This window comes from Podarcis bocagei (genome assembly GCF_964188305.1).
Source record: "Podarcis bocagei genome assembly, chromosome: 8".
Lineage (NCBI taxonomy): Eukaryota > Metazoa > Chordata > Lepidosauria > Squamata > Lacertidae > Podarcis > Podarcis bocagei.
The window spans coordinates 57,290,163-57,307,579 of NC_138133.1; the positions used below are offsets into that span (position 1 = coordinate 57,290,163).

A 17,417-nucleotide genomic window follows, 5' to 3' on the forward strand; every position below is an offset into this window, starting at 1 on the left:
ACAACAGAACACCACGATGGAAGCCAGAGCATATGGAAACGCTGTTTACCTTTCTGCCACAGCAGTACCTATTTATCTACTTGCACTGATATGCTTTTGAACTGCTAGGTTCAAAACTGCTAGGCACTCTAATTTTGTGGTATGCCCCACACCCAGCAGCCATTTTGTGATTGGTGCTGTCAGCACTCAAAATTCGAAATGTTTGCACTTGTCTGAAAAGATTGGTGGCCCCTGGTCTATCTGAATCCAAGAAATTGGATTGTAACTAAACTGAAGAAAAATAGGAAGTGCAATTGACAGTGCAATCCTATATATTTTTACTCAAAAGCCAGCCCCTTTGGGTTCAATGTGGCTTACTTTCAGGTAAGCAGGTATAGGATTACAACCTAAAAGACTTGTTTTCTTCCTATGCCTTCTCAATTTTATGATCAAAGTAAGTTTGAAACACTGTAATGACCTGTTTAAACAAGTCTCAAAGGAGCTACAAAGGGAGAATATGTGGTTAAGGTGGTTTCAGCTACTTTTCTAAGGCTGGACTCAGGAGATAATGTGAAAAGTTTTTTATTATTAATCAAAAGTTAACAGCAACAGGCACATTAAAATGAGTATGGCAAAGCCTTTTACAAATGGCTTTACACTGAAGCTCTCTCCCAAAAATGGCTGTTGCAAACTGTAAACAGAATGGAATAAACAGTCTTTACAGTAACAAGGGAAATACAAATGAACAAAAAGAAAGCACCAATTCCTCAAAATAGATTACAGTTGTGCTTACAGTACTTAAAACAATGTAAAAAACAAATTACAAAAAAGGAATGCTTGAAGATTAAAAATTAGTCCTTAAAATTTGTCCTTAAAAACATTTTCTCCTTTTCACATCAAAAAACCCCATAATGGGGAGCATTTCAGTAGAGGGAGGAATAAGTAAACAATGCACTTTTTCAATCAACAACAAAATTTGGTCACTTAGCTTTGTGCATAGTTTAAGGCAGCTGTAGCAACCTGTTCCTTTCCCCCCTGTGGCTGCTCATGAAAATGTCACATTCTAAAAAGAATAAATAAAAAAACATTACCTTTCAAATCCTTCCTATTGTTCCCTTCCTCCCCAACCCACCCCCATCCCCAAGTATTCACACACACAAACTTTTTTTTCTCTCTCTCTCTCTTACTCTCTCTCTCTCTCTCTCTCTCTCTCTCTCTCTCTCACACACACACACACACACACACACATACATACACACACACTGCAGCGAAAGGGGCATTTGTACCCTTGTTCTGAAGGACACACTTCCCATCCCACTTTATTTCAGATTGGCAAATACCCTGAGCTGTTTCTGGTGTTCATAATCATTCCACCTGTTTTCCCTTGCATGTGCAGTTCAAGTGTACAATAGTGAAAACAACATGCAAATGTTTCCACGGCAGAATCTTAGCACAATGAAGACTCTTCTTCTCCTCCTCTATACCATCCCACATCCCCTCCCAAAATCCAGAAGTATTTCTGCCCGCTGTAATTGCATTCCCATTCTGCACTGGAGTAAAAGCTTGGCTGTGCTTTATGTAAAAAAATGCTCTTTCCAATGCACAGCCAAAATTATGTCACATGGGATACTTTCTTTTTTACTAGCAGGAAAATGAGCTGCAGTTTCAGATTTGATCTCTTTGTCTTCCTTTTTTAAAAAATTAGTGGTTCCTTCACAGCCATGCAGAAAGATTAATTTAGAACCTATAGTTTCCAAGTACATTTGTAAACATCAGTTCTTGCCAGAGGCATCCAAGTAGGGGCACTTCACTCTTCCACATTTTGGACAAGGACTGAATGAGTCTTGTTAAATTCCAAGAGAAGGAATCATCCACCATGTCATGTGGCAACTTTGAAGGCCTATTTCAAATTTTCTCTAAAAACAAATAAAAACAAAGCGATGTGGCACGTAACAATATTTTCTCGTACTTTCCCCTCGGTCAAGCTTCAACCACTCCTCTGGTTTGCATATTCAAGGATCCATGCAGAAGCCAAACAAGGCATATGCATATTGCTCTATGTTCAGGTCTTGTAACTGAAAACTGGGTTCAAATGATTTATCAAAGGAAAAACTTGGAAATAAATAATGCTGGCATTGTTTACACTGAAACCTTGGCAGTCAGACAAAATTTATCCTCAAACCCTGTTCCACAGATACCAGGCAAGAGGCAGTTTTTGTTAAGCAGATCCTGGGGTCAGGATAGTCGGTGTTCCTGAGGTATAACATCAGAGTCCATTTCCTCAAATGCAGGATCAGTATCATCGCCGCTGCTGGATTGTTCTCTCTGCACACCCTTCCAGCTAGCTTTATTCAATCCCAAATGACCAAGCATCGTTTGAGATAGTCTGGTGTTTGAGAAACGAGCCCACTCTGTGAATAATGGTTCCACCAAATAGGTCATAAAACCTAATGAGAAAAAACACCCTGGAATTAGAACCCCAGAAACAAGAGACTGTGTTTTCCATGTAACATTTCAATATTAAGAGTTATTTGAATGAGTTTACTGTGTTTTATCTTCCTGTACTTATTACATTTGCTCAGAGTGCTTTTTGAAAGGCAATTTATAAACTAAATAAAATAATATATACATTTTAGTACACACAAGCTCTCTCTCTCAAGCCCTAAGGAATACAACATATTTTTTTGTGTAGAGTTGAGGCTGCTACTGAGTCACACAAAAACTGCTGGGTTCAAAAGATCTCATATGGGTCAGATCAGTAACCATAAACATTTGCTGCTTCAAACTGATCAGGTAAAGGAAAGCCCTCTGATTTCACCATGCTGCTATGACAGGAAACATGTGGTAGTGCAGTCATGAATCAAGTAAGGGACTTTATGGGTAAATACTGGTCAAGAAATTTAAATGCTGCTTCTTTTTGTTACTAGCTTTCAATTGCTTGAGACCAAACATGCTGGAGACTTGTGTGCATAGCAACTCCTTCCTCCACATCAAACCAGGATGTGCGGAAAGGAGTTGTGCATGCAAGTCTCCATGGTTTGCTGTAATGTCCAAATAACACATGCTGACCATAGTTTGCCTACAACTCAGAATTAAAAAGCACACTTCAAACCAAATTTCCAACTCTGGAAACACAGCATTAAGCAAATGGAATATTTCCTCCCACCGCTCCACCCCCGCCACTGTGCAGTTCCTGAATCTGTTCTGTGGATTCCCCCAAACCCTCCTGAGCAGATCTGGGAGGGCAGAGGGGGCACCACTTGCAGTAGCACAACTCTTTCATTGAATACTGCCAGTGTTGTTTAAATTTCCATCATTTAAAAATAGTAAAAATAATAAATTTGTATACCGTCCTTCATCCATGAATCTCAGGGTGATTCATAAGTAGCCCAGTAGAAAACAAGCACCCTCTTTAAAATAAATAATTTGCCACAAAATTGAATCTGACCTAAAGTCACAATTAAAGCCTCTTCACAAGCAGCTGTCAGAATTTATCCAGGCAAAGAAATATAAATGCCAGATGAGAAAACAGAAAACTCTCTCTATACACTTCCTGTTTCATGAAAATGAAAATTTCAACAACAACAACTAAACATAGGGTAGCGTTCACTAAACTTAACTCAACAGTAGTTAACTGAAATTAATAGACCTAACTTGGACATGTTCATCATTTCAGTGGGTCTACACAGAGTAAAACTAAGCTGAATACCACCCAAAATGTTCTCTTAAAAACTGTCAAAGACTTTTAAAACTAAACATCACACAGTTTATCTTCCCTATATTATATATTAATGGAAACTATAGTAACTTATCACATAGATCTGTAGTTACCAATCTGGATGTTGGCAATGGTTTCTGTCTGTCGATCACACAGCGGACTCACGCCCAAGCAGTATTTTTTCTCAACATCTCCTACAAACAGAATACTGATTTAAAAAGCCATTTTCTACAATTCAACAAAACTGAAAGTGTTAAGGTTTTTCATTTAACTATTATTAATGTTAACAGATACCAGACAGATCTAAGAAATGTAACTTCAGTTGTTTAATAAAGCTGCTGTATTTAAAACCACAGCTTTATCATTTGAACACTAGCTTCATAACTGTTTAGAAATATAAATGATCTAGCATATATGATCTAGCATTTTGTTGCAATGCTCATGAAATGAAGTACTAACAATAATTCTTTCTAAACGTTAATTCTATAATGCAACAAGCTGTCACTCTGCTTTGGAACACGTTTTTAAAAGAAAACCCTGACTAGCTTTTCAGATATCTTTTAATTGCGTAACTTTCTAAAGAACTGCCTGAAGTAACTGATATTATAGTTTGAAGTCTTGTTTCTTCTCTTATGTTTTACTCCAAGAAGACCCATTTATCCTAAACAGAACCCAATAAGGCAGACATGTATATACAAAAGATTTTTTTCAATGTGATCTCATTGAGATCCCAAAATGAAATTTTGCAAGTCTTAGAAATATTAAATAATACATTTTCCCCCCAAATTTTTTAATCGTATCTATTCTTTTAAAAATTTTAAGTTTTGTAACTTCAATTTAAAGTAAGTCCATCTTGTGACATATATTAAAGCCCATGAGGTTCTGAAGAGATTGGTGTTTTTAGTTTTGACTTATCTCAATGCTGGGCTGAGCAACAAGATGAGATAAAATGCTAAAATTTAGATTTAAACTTAGTTTTTATCATTCAACAAGTGTACAAAATATTGAGAAAATTGGATAACATGAGGTAAAAAAGTTGGATCACTTGATATGGAATTACCCAGCAAGAAAGTTACCCATTTATCTCTCAATGAGCAAATGCAACTTGAAACATCAGTAGCATGTTTTCCATTATGAATTTTTCCATTAAAAATACATCATGAGTTGAACTACTTCACAAGACCTGTAGAATGCCATAATTATCACTATTGTAATAATCTCTCATACAAGAATGGTTTGCGGAAAGTTTGTAGGTGAACTTTCAGGCTGTAGATGCAAACCATAGGGCCAAGTTAGCTGCTTCAGGTTCAAAATCTTCCACTCCCTGCCTTAAAAACCATATTGTTGAAATACATAAATGCATTTCAAAAACAAAAAATCCTAAGTGAGAAAAGTGACAAGACTTAACCAACCTTTGATTGCTATTTGAAGGGAAATCGCTGCTTGTGAGAAGTGATAATGATCCAGTAACAGTATATTGTACTCAAAAGCTGAGCTAATGAGTAGGCACCCCTGACAATTAAGTCCAGTCACAAACGACTCTGGGGTTGCGGCGCTCATCTCGCTTTACAGGCTGAGGGAGCTGGCGTTTGTCCGCTTCTGCAGTTTTTCTGGGTCATGTGGCCAGCATGACTAAGCCACTTCCGGTGAAACCAGAGCAGCGCACAGAAACACTGTTTACCTTCCTGCTGGAGAGGTACCTATTTATCTACTTGCACTATATGCTTTCAAACTGCTAGGTTGGCAAGAGCTGGGACCGAAAAACGGGAGCTCATCTCACCCCGTTACAGGGATTCAAACCGCCGACCTTTCGATCGGCAAGCCCAAGTTAGTTAATGCAATACCAGCAAAGATCTGCACAGTTAAAAGATTTTATATACAATTTCAAAAAGTGAAAGATTCCAGAAACTTAACCGCAATTCCATCTCAATTGCACTGACAACTTAAATCCATGTACAAGAAAACGGTGTGTCCAACCTTTTAACTTGCATAGCACAGTCCTAAATAATTTTTAATCATCAAGCAATTCTACGGAGATAAATTCAGCTTTTTTTCTCAATACATGTGGCTTTGGACTGAAGCAGCAGGTGAAAATAAAAACTTTATTACTGTGAAATAGCTTCTCATCCAGTTAAAGTTAAGGTAAGCAGAAATGTCAAGTGTTCTGCAAATCTGCAATCTATACAGTAAAAATGGTCTGAGGAAACCATTCAAGGTGCATTCATTGCAAATAATAAAATTTTCTATTTTCTGTAGGAGCCATGCTTCACTACAATTCTTTTATCATTTTGTTTCACATTCCATAGTGAAATCACTTTTCGCTACTTGCCTTGATGAAAGAATTCTTCTGTTACTTTTTCACTCCACTGCTTGCTTAATTCCCAAGTCCGGCAGGGGTTGCAAATATCAGCACATTTCAAAGCCATCTAGTAAATAAGACAAACCATCAACATATTATGCAAGATATTGTGGCCTGCTAACAACTACACACTTAAGTTTTGCAACTTCAGATGATGCAAAGTGTCACATGGCACAATGGGTCAGTACATCTGGCTGTTAAAAAGAAGGTTGGAGGTTTAGGCCACCCAGAGATGGCTGTGAGCAGGATTCCTGCATTGCGGGAGGCTGACTAGATGGCCCTGTCAGTCCCTTCCAACTCCTTGATTCTGTGACTTCTAAGTCAGCTTCTTTTAAAATCCTTAACAATATGTAATGGACCGAGCAAAGGGGGCTACAATGCAGCACACATGTGGATCACTATCACTAAATCCAATGTAACTTAGCTGAACAAGCGGTGTGTTTTGGGAAGGAAATATGTTTAAACATATATGAGTTAACTTCTCCCAGAAACATCAATGCAATCTTGGATAATTATGAAGACATTCATCTTCCATAGCACCAATAAAGAAGTCTGATAGCAAGCAATATCAATTTAATATGGCTATGTCTGGTTATCATGAAAGATCATTCATCAATACACTGCACTTCCTCCTTCACCATTTACGAATGCCTGCCTGTAAATTAATGCAACGTTGCTTTTATTTCTTTTTAAAATTTGCATCCCACCCTTCCTCCAAAAGGAGCCCAGGGCAACAGAGCACACTGTTTTGGCTACGGAATGTTAAACTACAGAACTCGCTCCCACAAGAAGCAGTGATGGCCATTTACATGGATGGCTTTAAAAACGGATTAGACAAATTTATGGAGGATAAGCCTATCAGTGACTACCAACCATGATGACTCCACTATTGGAGACAGTATGCCTCTAAATACCAGTGCTGGGAATCACAAAGGGGGAAACACTGTTGCACTCAGGTCCAGCATGTGGTTTCCCATAGGCATCAGGTTGGTCATGGTGAGAGCAGAATAGATTAGATGGGACTGTGGCCTGATCCAGCAGGGCTCTTCTTACATTCTTATGCTACTGCTTTCTTGTTTGGAAAAGTTTCAGAAGCAAGACTGGATTGAGGTGGTTGGGGGTCTGTTGAAACGCCCAGAATAGGGCCCCCTTCTCATCCTTGTTTTTGACCACTTCTTGGTTTGGGCCACTTACCAACTCCCAGCCTAGCCTAACTACAAGGCTGCTATGAATACATACAAGGAAGTATAAAATGGCTGCAAATGGAGATTTAATGTTTGGAGGCAACAAAATTGTGGTTCCTTTAATCAGAACAATGCATTTCTGTACTATAAATGGCAATGTTTTTCAGCTTTCTCTCACTCAAATTAGCATACCTCCAAAGCTTCAATGCATCTTAATCCGGCCTGATTATGGCATGCTTTAGACGCACAAGTCCCACTTGTGTTCAATGGTGCTTACTTCCATGTTAATGAGCACAGGGGACTGATTCCTAAGGAGTTATTTTAGGCCTGTAGCCACTGGGGCTGGAGGCTGTGGAAAGCAATTTGATTGTTTTACTTGTACAGGTAAAATAGTAAGAAAAGCAGGTAGCTAGCATTTTTCGTAAGTGCTCAGTTAAAAAATGCTACTTTCACTTCCCAACATTCTGCAACAACAGCAAGATCACTTAGATAATTAACAGGATTTTAAAGTGTTAAAGAATATCTTTTAAAAAATAATTTCAATTGTTTTGAGATTGTGGTGAACAGAGTAAGATAAACATTTGCTACTGAGTTGCAACCATTTTACTGGCAAATGGAATATCTAAGTTTTCTGTACTAGAAAACTATTTTTGTTAGAACTATGCCATCAGATAACACATAAGGCCATATTCAAACCTATGTGCATCAATCAAAAATTATTGTACAGTAGATGGCAAAGCAGTTGTTACTGAACAGTTGTACTACTTTTCTATTTAGGGACCAAACAATTACCTGAAGAATGAGATGACGATGATTTTCCTCTGTTAAGCATAAATCTTCCTTGTCCAAATGACTGCGAAATAGGGATAGATATTCATTTTGCCGACTGATATCAGTGGCAAGTATCAGTGCTCCTATCTGGCTTTCCATCAGCTGCCTTAAATTGGAGATACACAGAAAGAAGAATGAAATAAGTGACCAACATTTAAACAGTCTTTGTTAACTTTTCACAAAATTCAGGCCAACCCTGATTAAATTACTATAAAATACAGTTTTGTTAACAAACTAAGACCCAGTGCAACAGTGCAATAATTTAATGAAGTCTTCATATCACTCAATTTTTTTGTGATAAACATGAAAAGTGTACACTTTACAAGTGTAGCAAGTTAGGCATCAATATTTGTTTTGTTTTGATTGGGGTGGATGGGATACATTTGCCTTCATCATATGAAGATGCAGTAAATTATATTACTTGGAAATGTGTGTTTACTTCCATTTCACATCCATTTAAAATGTTCTGCAATACATTTTCCATAGATGCATGCGATACTGCAAATCTGACACATGCCTGTTTTCTAGTGACATATGTGCAAATAATCCAGATTCTCTCAACAATCCCACTGCAGATCTCCAGTGGTGATTTTCCAATACTGAGGTATTCTGAAAAGAAGGGGAAGAGGAAGAGGAAGAGAGAGAATTATGGTTATCAAATATTCATTGAATTCTGAATTGTATTTTCATGAATGAACAATCCTTTATGCTAATACTTCACTAGGGGATAGACAGGGCGAGTACAACCTCTCCTGGTTGTCTCTGTGGCTTTCAGTGTCATCCGTGATCCCATCCTTCAGAATTCTCTCTCCAACTTGGGACTAGGCAATATTGTGGCTCAAAATGGCTCCAGTCCTACCGTAGGGGAAAGTTCCAGCATGTGGTGCCCCAGGGGCCTATGGGTGGCATAAAGTTTAATTTCATCTCCCATGCTTTTTCAACATCTACATGAAATCACTGGGAGGTTACCCAGAGCTTTGGGATACGGCATCATCAGTATGCAGAAGATGCTACCCAACTCTCTCATTTACACCTTTGGATTCCAGAATGTGGCTGCTGGAAGAAGCTTTCCATTCAGACCATCATTACATAGCTCTTCTATGGGCTTCACTCGTTACCAGTTTGCTCCCAAGCACCAGCTTTGATGTTAAAAACCTTAAATCACACAAGGTCTGCCCCAACCAACTTCAGCTTCAGATCGTTGTGCAATAGGCACCCCAAGCTGGACAATTTAGCTTGTACACCTTTTCTGGTTGGCCATGCCCAGCTGTCAATCATATGGCATCAGGTAATTGACACGTAAAGCACAATCCCAACTGTTCCTTGGCAGCAGAGCTTGCATTTGGTGCTATTTAATTATTATGCTAAACGCAACCCTGGCTGGATTGATTCCTTGTGGGAATTGCAGCTCCTAAGCGGGGAAGTTTTCTGCTGAAAGCAGCATGGCTTGCATTCAGCGCTGAACTGAAACAATACCAAATACAAGACACAATGTTTTCTGGCAGATTTAGGCCTTTCCACCAGTCAAAGATTGCTCCCAGAGGTGTGGCCACTTTTTGAGCCAATCCATCCCCCAAAGCTGCTATAAATAATTAAATCACTCCTTTAAAAATCTCTCCCACCAAGAATTTGTGACTACCAGCAAGTAAGCATTTTTGCACTTGGTTATGTTTTTCCGAACAGAAATATTTTTCTTCACTTACCTTGTATAAAGTTGCTAAATAATGGTTTGTTTTAATAAGGAAAGGCTGATTAACACCTGGGTGATCCAAATCATGAGTGGCAGCTGCAATTAAGCCAAGAAGAGTATCCCATGGAGTCAGGGACTGGGAAAGCTGTAATATATAAAGCATGACCACATGAATATTCACTACTGACACTTCAAGCAAACTTGGGTTGCATCTGTTCTTTTAAAAAATGCACTGAATTTCATCTTTCAATGCATCAAATTCTTCTTTCATTTATTTATACTTTTATCTAGAATATAGGATTCAGAGTTCTCTGTAGGAAGACCAATAATAAAGCAGTAAGGGAGGTGTACATTTTTATTACACAAAACTAGTATTTACTTATTTGTTTTTTAAAAAGGCTGGTCCCATGCCACATGAAATCTGCTTTTGAAACTGTATAACTTCTTTGCTGAAAACTGTTAAGGAGATAGTTTTACCTTAGGTTCTTTTAAAAAACAGTGCATGGCCTGAGTCACATCAGCAGCATGAACTGCATTGTGGTATGGGTTGTGACTGTGGTAATCTTCTTGAACCATTACTACAAATGAGAAGAAATCTTGCATTAATTTACCTTCCATATCATCGTGCACTTTTATTTTATAAGTTACTGTTGAAAAACCAAACAGCTTTGGTCACACATTAAGCCAGCAGCAGTATGAGCCCATGATCCTCCTTCCACCATACAGATTATCTTCAGTGCAAATCAGGCTGTATGCACTAGAATATCTGTCCATAAAGTCCCAGTGCACATTATTTCCCCTACATCTAAAATGGTGGAGGAGTAATCATGTAAACCAGGTGTTTGCCCTTATTAGGTGCCCACATAGAGGATCGAACTCACACTTTACATAGCATATAAATTTTAGAAGAAACTTACACCACTCAACCATTCACAGATAGGTAGCCGTGTTGGTCTGCCATAGTCAAAATAAAAAAATTCCTTCCAGTAGCACCTTAAAGACCAACTGAGTTAGTTCTTGGTATGAGCTTTCATGTGCATGCACGAAAGCTGTTCTATTATAGGAAAATCCCATTATACAAAATGCATTTTTATGCAGATCTAAATGTAACATTGAAACAAAAACCTTTATTGACTAGTGTTTTACATTGTTTACTAAACAACACAGCTATAACACAAAAAGAGTCACCTTTCCTTCTCCAAGGAAGCATTTTAGATGTGGGTTCCTCTCGTTTTTTAGTAATATTTTAATGCAGGCTTTCATACAGTTAGCACATCTGTTGTGGTTTGCAGTGCTTTGTGAAGCATGGTTGGATGTGGCGGGGCACATGGCAACTACTGGCTAGCACCTGTGCCATCCAACATTCTTTCCTCCCACCCACCAGTAAATGGTATACAGCAGGTTTTTAAAAAGTCTTTAGAAGATGAGTGTCCACTTTTAACAGAAACACTTTAAAACCTGCAAAATAAATTGGCAACTAGCATGACAGTAACAGCAATACCCATCATTTCATGAGTCTATCACCCTTTTCTCTCTTCTCCCCAGTTCCTTAGGGCTCTCCATGCTGGACAGCATAATTTAAAGTAGCAAATGGGCTGTTGTAGCCTATTTTTGCAAAACTGACTTAAGTGAACCTCTGAAAATTTTTACCTAAAAATCGGCGGAGCTTCATTGTATCTAGTTGGAAGTGCTCTACAAGTCCATGAAGATTAAACAGGTGGAAGGTTAAGGTGACTAAACTGTTTCCTAAAAAAACACCAAAAAACACAAAATCATCTTTAATGGGAAGCATCAAAAATGTAGACAGGCTAAATGTTTTAAGGCACTCTATTGCATGGGCCTGAAGCAAGTCATTCATACAGCACATGCTTCCAGACCAGCTACAAGAAATCTTTCTTACTAGTTTTTGCAAGTAACTGGCAGCTAATATTCTATTATCTCTATTATCCACATTACTAGCAAAGCTCTGTGGTATACTACCATCACAGGCTAAGTTACTATAATTATTCCTCCTGATCCACAGAACAACAGTGGTTTCATTCAACATAATGATTAAGAATTTCAAGCACATTTTGTTTCTATTTTTTACTTAGGCAGAATAGTAATTAAAGCTTTAAGATTTAGTGTTTTTACTTCAGTGCAAAACATCTGATCCATCAGCAATGAACTGGGACTAAGAAAAATCTCTCTAGGTGATACAAAGTGAACCTATCAGTTTAATAGCATTTGTCAGTTCAGAATTTTATAAAAACACAGATCTCATATAAATGAAATTTTTGTATTGGATAATCTACTCAAATGAATATGAAAATTGTAAAATGTAACACATTTTTAGATTAAAGGAGGGAGAGGCTCCTTCAAAGAAAGATTTTGCCAAGGGCTTTAATATAGCATCCCAATGCCATCTGTGCCTCTGGATGCTCAAATAAGAGGGGAGGGGTGTGGAATCTTAAAGCTTCTAAAAGTCTGTAAAAATAAATAAATGGGGGGGGGGTTTAAAAGGGGTATGCATACTCATAAAGGTTGAGAACCACTTTAAAAATTCAGACTTCATGGAATGTACCCTCTCCTTTAAAAAACGTAACTTTATCTCATTTCACAGAAACAGAATAAGTATCTAGCAAATGCTTCTCAGGACAAGTGGCCAAATTTAATAATCAACTACTTTCTGTAAAGCTAATCAATGAGAATTCAGTGGGTTTTAATACACATGGTAATATTTTTTACATTAAGAGGAAGAAAATATAAAATATGGTAACCATACCCTACATAAATATTGTCCATATCAAATATATAGTGTAAAACAGATATTTAAAACTGAATATACTGCCTGTTTCAAGTTGCTTAAGTCACAGGATTTCTTTCTCAGAGAGAAGTTATTTCCAACACTACAAATTTAAGTCCATACAGGATACATGGTAATCAAGGTATAAAGGGCTGAATGTAAGGAATTAGCATATTTTTGTTGAAAATAACAAGGTCATATGGGCTATCCATACCTGAATAATACAGTATCAGTAGTGAGTCTGGGATGTGCACTTAATGTTTGCATGAAACAGCCACTCATTCACAACTTTAAAAAGGAACTTTCTTCAGTGAAAAGTAGGAGAAAGGGACTGGCTTAGTGGACAACTGACTTAAAGAGTAATATTTAAAAAACCACTAATCTTACCATTCGTTAACCTGTCAAAAAGGAAAATGTCAAAATTCCAGTTTCCAACTTTTTCTAGCATACACTGAAAGGAAAACAAAAAGGAAGTTTCACAAATAAGTTAAAAGCACTTATCTGAATACATTGCATATCTGATTCACCTTCCTTTCACCCCACAAATCAAGACAGGATACTGAAAATGAACTAGCAAAGATGTAAAAGGTGATCAGTAGCATATTTGTAACCACACCACTTATTTCTGTTTCACAAACTCCATAAACTGTCATTCTGCAACTGATCTTGCCTAATGGGTCATAAGTTGCAGCTAGCTGGCTTCTTACAGCCACAATGTTCTCTCATCTGGAAGTTACAATACTATCTTATATGGAAAAAGCATTGATAAACACTCTTTCCTTAAGATACACTGATCATCCAAACATAGCCAAATCTCAGTTTAATAAACAGGGATGTGCAAAAGCTTCATGCACTCCCATGTAGCCCTTTTGCTTCCACTTCACTCCTCCCTTCATTGGGGGACGGGACAAGCTAGAATATGAACCCATGGTTTAAAGTTGGCTTCCTGATAGCTCTCAACAGGAAGTATGGTTAACTGTGGCTTCCTGGCTTGTTCAATTCACACAAAGGGAGAAGCAAAGGGGGCTGTGTGTTGAGTACATGAAGCTCATGCACATATTGGCTTACTAAAAAGATTTCATCACGGGCTCTGAAAATGTTCAGTTTACACACTACTCCTTCACTCTTCTCATCCACATGACCAAATACGCTATCACAGAGAATAGTTATATTGTGCCAGATGTGGCAAACCCACTGTACAGAGTAACAATACCCTAAGACTGATTTAAGCAGCCCCTTGTGGAAGCAAGGGCCAAACTTGTGCACAAGTCATTATACATATTTGTAAGGTAGAGATAAAAAGGTAAAGGACCCCTGGATGGTTAAGTCCAGTCAAAGGTGACTATGGGGTGTGGCGCTCATCTCGCTTTCAGGCCGAGGGAGCTGGCGTTTGTCCACAGAGAGATTTCCAGGTCATGTGGCCAGCATGACTAAACCGCTTCTGGCGCAACGGAACACCTTGACGGAAACCAAAGCGAACGGAAAAGCCATTTACCTTCCCACCGCAGTGGTACCTATTTATCTACTTGCACTGGCTGGGACAGAGCATTACCTCATTGTGCGGATTTGAACTGCCAACCTTCTGATTGGCAAGCCCAAGAGGTTTAGACCACAGCACCACCCGCATCCCAATATACATATATCCGCATATAAATATTTATGCACAGAATGAGTACAGCATCATATTGTGCCTGCCGCTCCTAGAGCACATTCACAAACTATACCAGGGCAGGAAGAAAAAGTGGAACAAGTGGCTTTGGACCATAATTTAAGATTTTTCCTAGAGCATTGGCAGACATGACTTCTCCCTTACAAACAATACTAAAGAGGAAAACTTCAGTTTACTGTATGTATGATTATCTAGAAATATTTGTTCTTACTCAAGAGATGTTCAGTTTCTAAAACCACTAATGAAGTGAAAAAGAAGGGGGAATATCTGAGGGAAATAATGTTAGTTCTAGAGAACAAAAAGAGGCAGACTGAATAAGGTATTGCCAATTATAACACAACTAAATGCAAACATATAATGAAGTTTCAGCATTTGACTTAGTTATCCGATTAGGTTTTATACTTCATTGCCTTTTAAGACATTTTGGCCAAGTTTAGTACAGTATCTATTATCTACTATAATTTCTAAAACAATACACACTCAGCTTGCCATCACAGTGAATGAATTTTCTGAGCTATTCAAACTATTTCCTGTTACCAACTGTAGTAATCTTACTATTGATTATTCTCATACCCTCATTTTTATTTTTGCTTTATTTACTTCTATGGAGGATAAATATAAGTCCAAAAGTATTTAGTACATGCAATACATGGTCACTTACAGATCTTAACACACATGAATATTTTTTTCATGGCAAAGTTATATGATAGTTTCAAAAACAGACCTTAGCTTGTCCATTATAATCATCATCTAAAATGTTTGAAGAATTTGGAAGAGTGATACCACGGAAGAAACGGGAAGATCTCAAGTACCGCTGGAAACTCAGTAACCTTCGTATATTTCTTGCAGACACAGAAACATCAATTTCAGAATTTGCTGAGGGGGGAAATAAAGAGCCTTAAATGCATGATGAATCTATAAAACATTAAAAAATAGATCTATAAGAACAGCATTCAGTTCAAGCATTGTGTTCTGCACTGTAATCACACATGTTAACCTAACCCTAACACTAACCTCAGCATATTTGTAAATAGAACCATGGTAACCTAAAACAGTACTGCACATTTAGGGTTACAGCTATCAAAGTCAACCACTAACAGAAGGGAGGAGGCATTTTTTTGCCATTTCCCTTTCACTATAGCACACCCACCCCACCAGTACTTCTCCCTGCTATTCTGGAGGATTCACAGAACAGTTCCAGAAAGTGCAAGCACCTGCAAAAAAGTGTGGGAAGGGAATGGTGAAAAGCATGGTCCCCCTTCTGTTACAGGATGCTGGGAACATGTTTTCCATAAATGGAACTTCATTCAGGGGATCTTAGGATCCAACTCTTGAATTCCAAACACACCAAAGCTATTGGAAAACTTGTTAGGCTTGTAATGGCTATCCTTATACTACAATTATCATATGATTACAACTAAACTGTTAATGTGGATTTACAAAACCCAATCCCCTGTTAAAATCAGTTTCAAGATTAAATTAGCAAATCACTACTGTGGTATATCTGATGTATTATAGTTTGATGTATTATAGTGAATAAATTCTTGAGATCTGCATCAGACATAACACTACCAAAAAGTAAAATACACTGAGAAGGTTTGGTTCTTAAATGAATCTTAGGATTATGCACAGGTTAAATCTGAAACAGTTAAGAATCACTAAACATTAACAGTAAACTGAGATGGAGAGTGATGGGAGTGAGGAACTAGCACATAAAGAGGTGGGTAGGAAAGGGAGTTAACAATCCCATACCTGCTCCCAGTCTCTAGGTGCTGTTTCATTTGCACCAAGCAGAAAGCACTTATTTCCAAAGTGTACTTTTCATTTTACTGTTTGTTCCTGCTATGGTCTCTTACAAGCACTACAGCCACTCCCCAACAAAGAACATCCCTAATATTCATGGAGTTATCAGACAATTTGGTCAGGAAAACAACTGTTCTGCTTCATCTTTTACTAGTACACTCTGTCCCCCTCTCTGCCATGAGAGTCAGTGCAAGTCACCTCCTTCCTGGGCCTCTCAAGACTGTATGAGAAACTCCAGCCCATCCTACAGGAGATCACATTGTGGCTTACCCAAACACCAGAATCTTCTCTTCTAGGATCTGGATTCCCACAGAACAAGGGGTGTCCCACATTACCTGAATAGCATGGGAAGAGGCCACCCTCCAAAAAGCTAGCATGAAAAGGGAACTAAGGTATTTCCTGCTTTCTCTGAACTAAAATCTTATACTGTAGTTACAGGTAGGTAGCCGTGTTGGTCTGCTGTAGTCGAAAATTTTTTTAAAAAATCCTTCCAATAGGACCTTGGAGACCAACTAAGTTTGTTATTGGTATGAGCTTTCGTGTGCATGCACACTTCTTCAGATACCTTTCGTGCGTGCACACAAAGCTCATACCAGTAACAAACTTAGTTGGTCTCTAAGGTGCTACTGGAAGGAATTTTTTAATTTTGTTTTGACTACGGCAGACCAACACGGCTACCTACCTGTAACTACAGTATAAGGAATTATCTTATACTGTACAATTCTCCAATATGAAACAAATACAGACTTCAGAATAAAAACAGAATTTCTTAAATTCACTAACTCAAGGGTGTACAGAAGGCAGAATGAGGATATCTCAGGGTGATTTGCAGTAGATCATCTTTTTTTGTTTACTCCCAATTGTTTAACAATTTCAACAAAACAACTTTCCCATCTAAATCATGATGCTGAAATAAAGCTAAAAGAAAGCCTTTTGTGTGGAAGGACCATGAGCTCAGTTCAGTTTTGTAGTGGAATGAATTCCTAGGCTTTGAATGGACTCAGAGGCACAATGTTATTTAATTCAACTACTGTATGTATCTTTTGTACTTGGCTTGGGGTTTTAGTAAAAAAGAAACCAAAGAAGAGCCAACACAGCTGAAGTTTCTCCACCTCTGCAATGGTCTGCACTACAGGTTTACTTACTAGAAGGCTCGCCTGGCAGCTTCATCTTTAGGGGCAGACGAAAACGTTTCTCTATATCCAAGCATTTAGTTCATTAACATTCTATGGCCTTTTAAATGTGCTTGTGGGAAGGGTTTGTTTACATTTTTGTTCTTGCTTTTATTATGCATTTTGTGTTCTCATTTTGTGGTTTTATGTTGTAAACTGCCCTGTGGGTTTTATTGTGTTTTCAGTTTGTGAACTATTAATAATGGATCAAGTTTGTTAAATTCAAG

At 38.0% G+C, this 17,417-nt stretch overlaps 1 protein-coding gene across 3 annotated transcripts in view; it reads right to left on the reverse strand.

Annotated features, from left to right (window-relative positions):
- Window positions 1-545: 545 nt before the first annotated feature.
- Window positions 546-17,417, reverse strand: part of PDE7A (phosphodiesterase 7A) — a 50,203-nt gene continuing 33,331 nt past the window's right edge. For all 3 annotated transcript variants that reach the window (XM_081205921.1, XM_081205920.1, XM_081205922.1), the window contains 10 exons: window positions 14,940-15,091; window positions 12,934-12,997; window positions 11,412-11,507; window positions 10,239-10,339; window positions 9,775-9,906; window positions 8,585-8,680; window positions 8,033-8,173; window positions 6,027-6,123; window positions 3,811-3,891; window positions 546-2,426 (listed from right to left, as the gene is read on the reverse strand). In XM_081205921.1, the coding sequence (XP_081062047.1) occupies window positions 2,215-2,426; window positions 3,811-3,891; window positions 6,027-6,123; window positions 8,033-8,173; window positions 8,585-8,680; window positions 9,775-9,906; window positions 10,239-10,339; window positions 11,412-11,507; window positions 12,934-12,997; window positions 14,940-15,091 (1,172 nt within the window). In that variant the 3' untranslated portion in view covers window positions 546-2,214. The remainder of the gene's footprint in view (window positions 2,427-3,810; window positions 3,892-6,026; window positions 6,124-8,032; window positions 8,174-8,584; window positions 8,681-9,774; window positions 9,907-10,238; window positions 10,340-11,411; window positions 11,508-12,933; window positions 12,998-14,939; window positions 15,092-17,417) is intronic.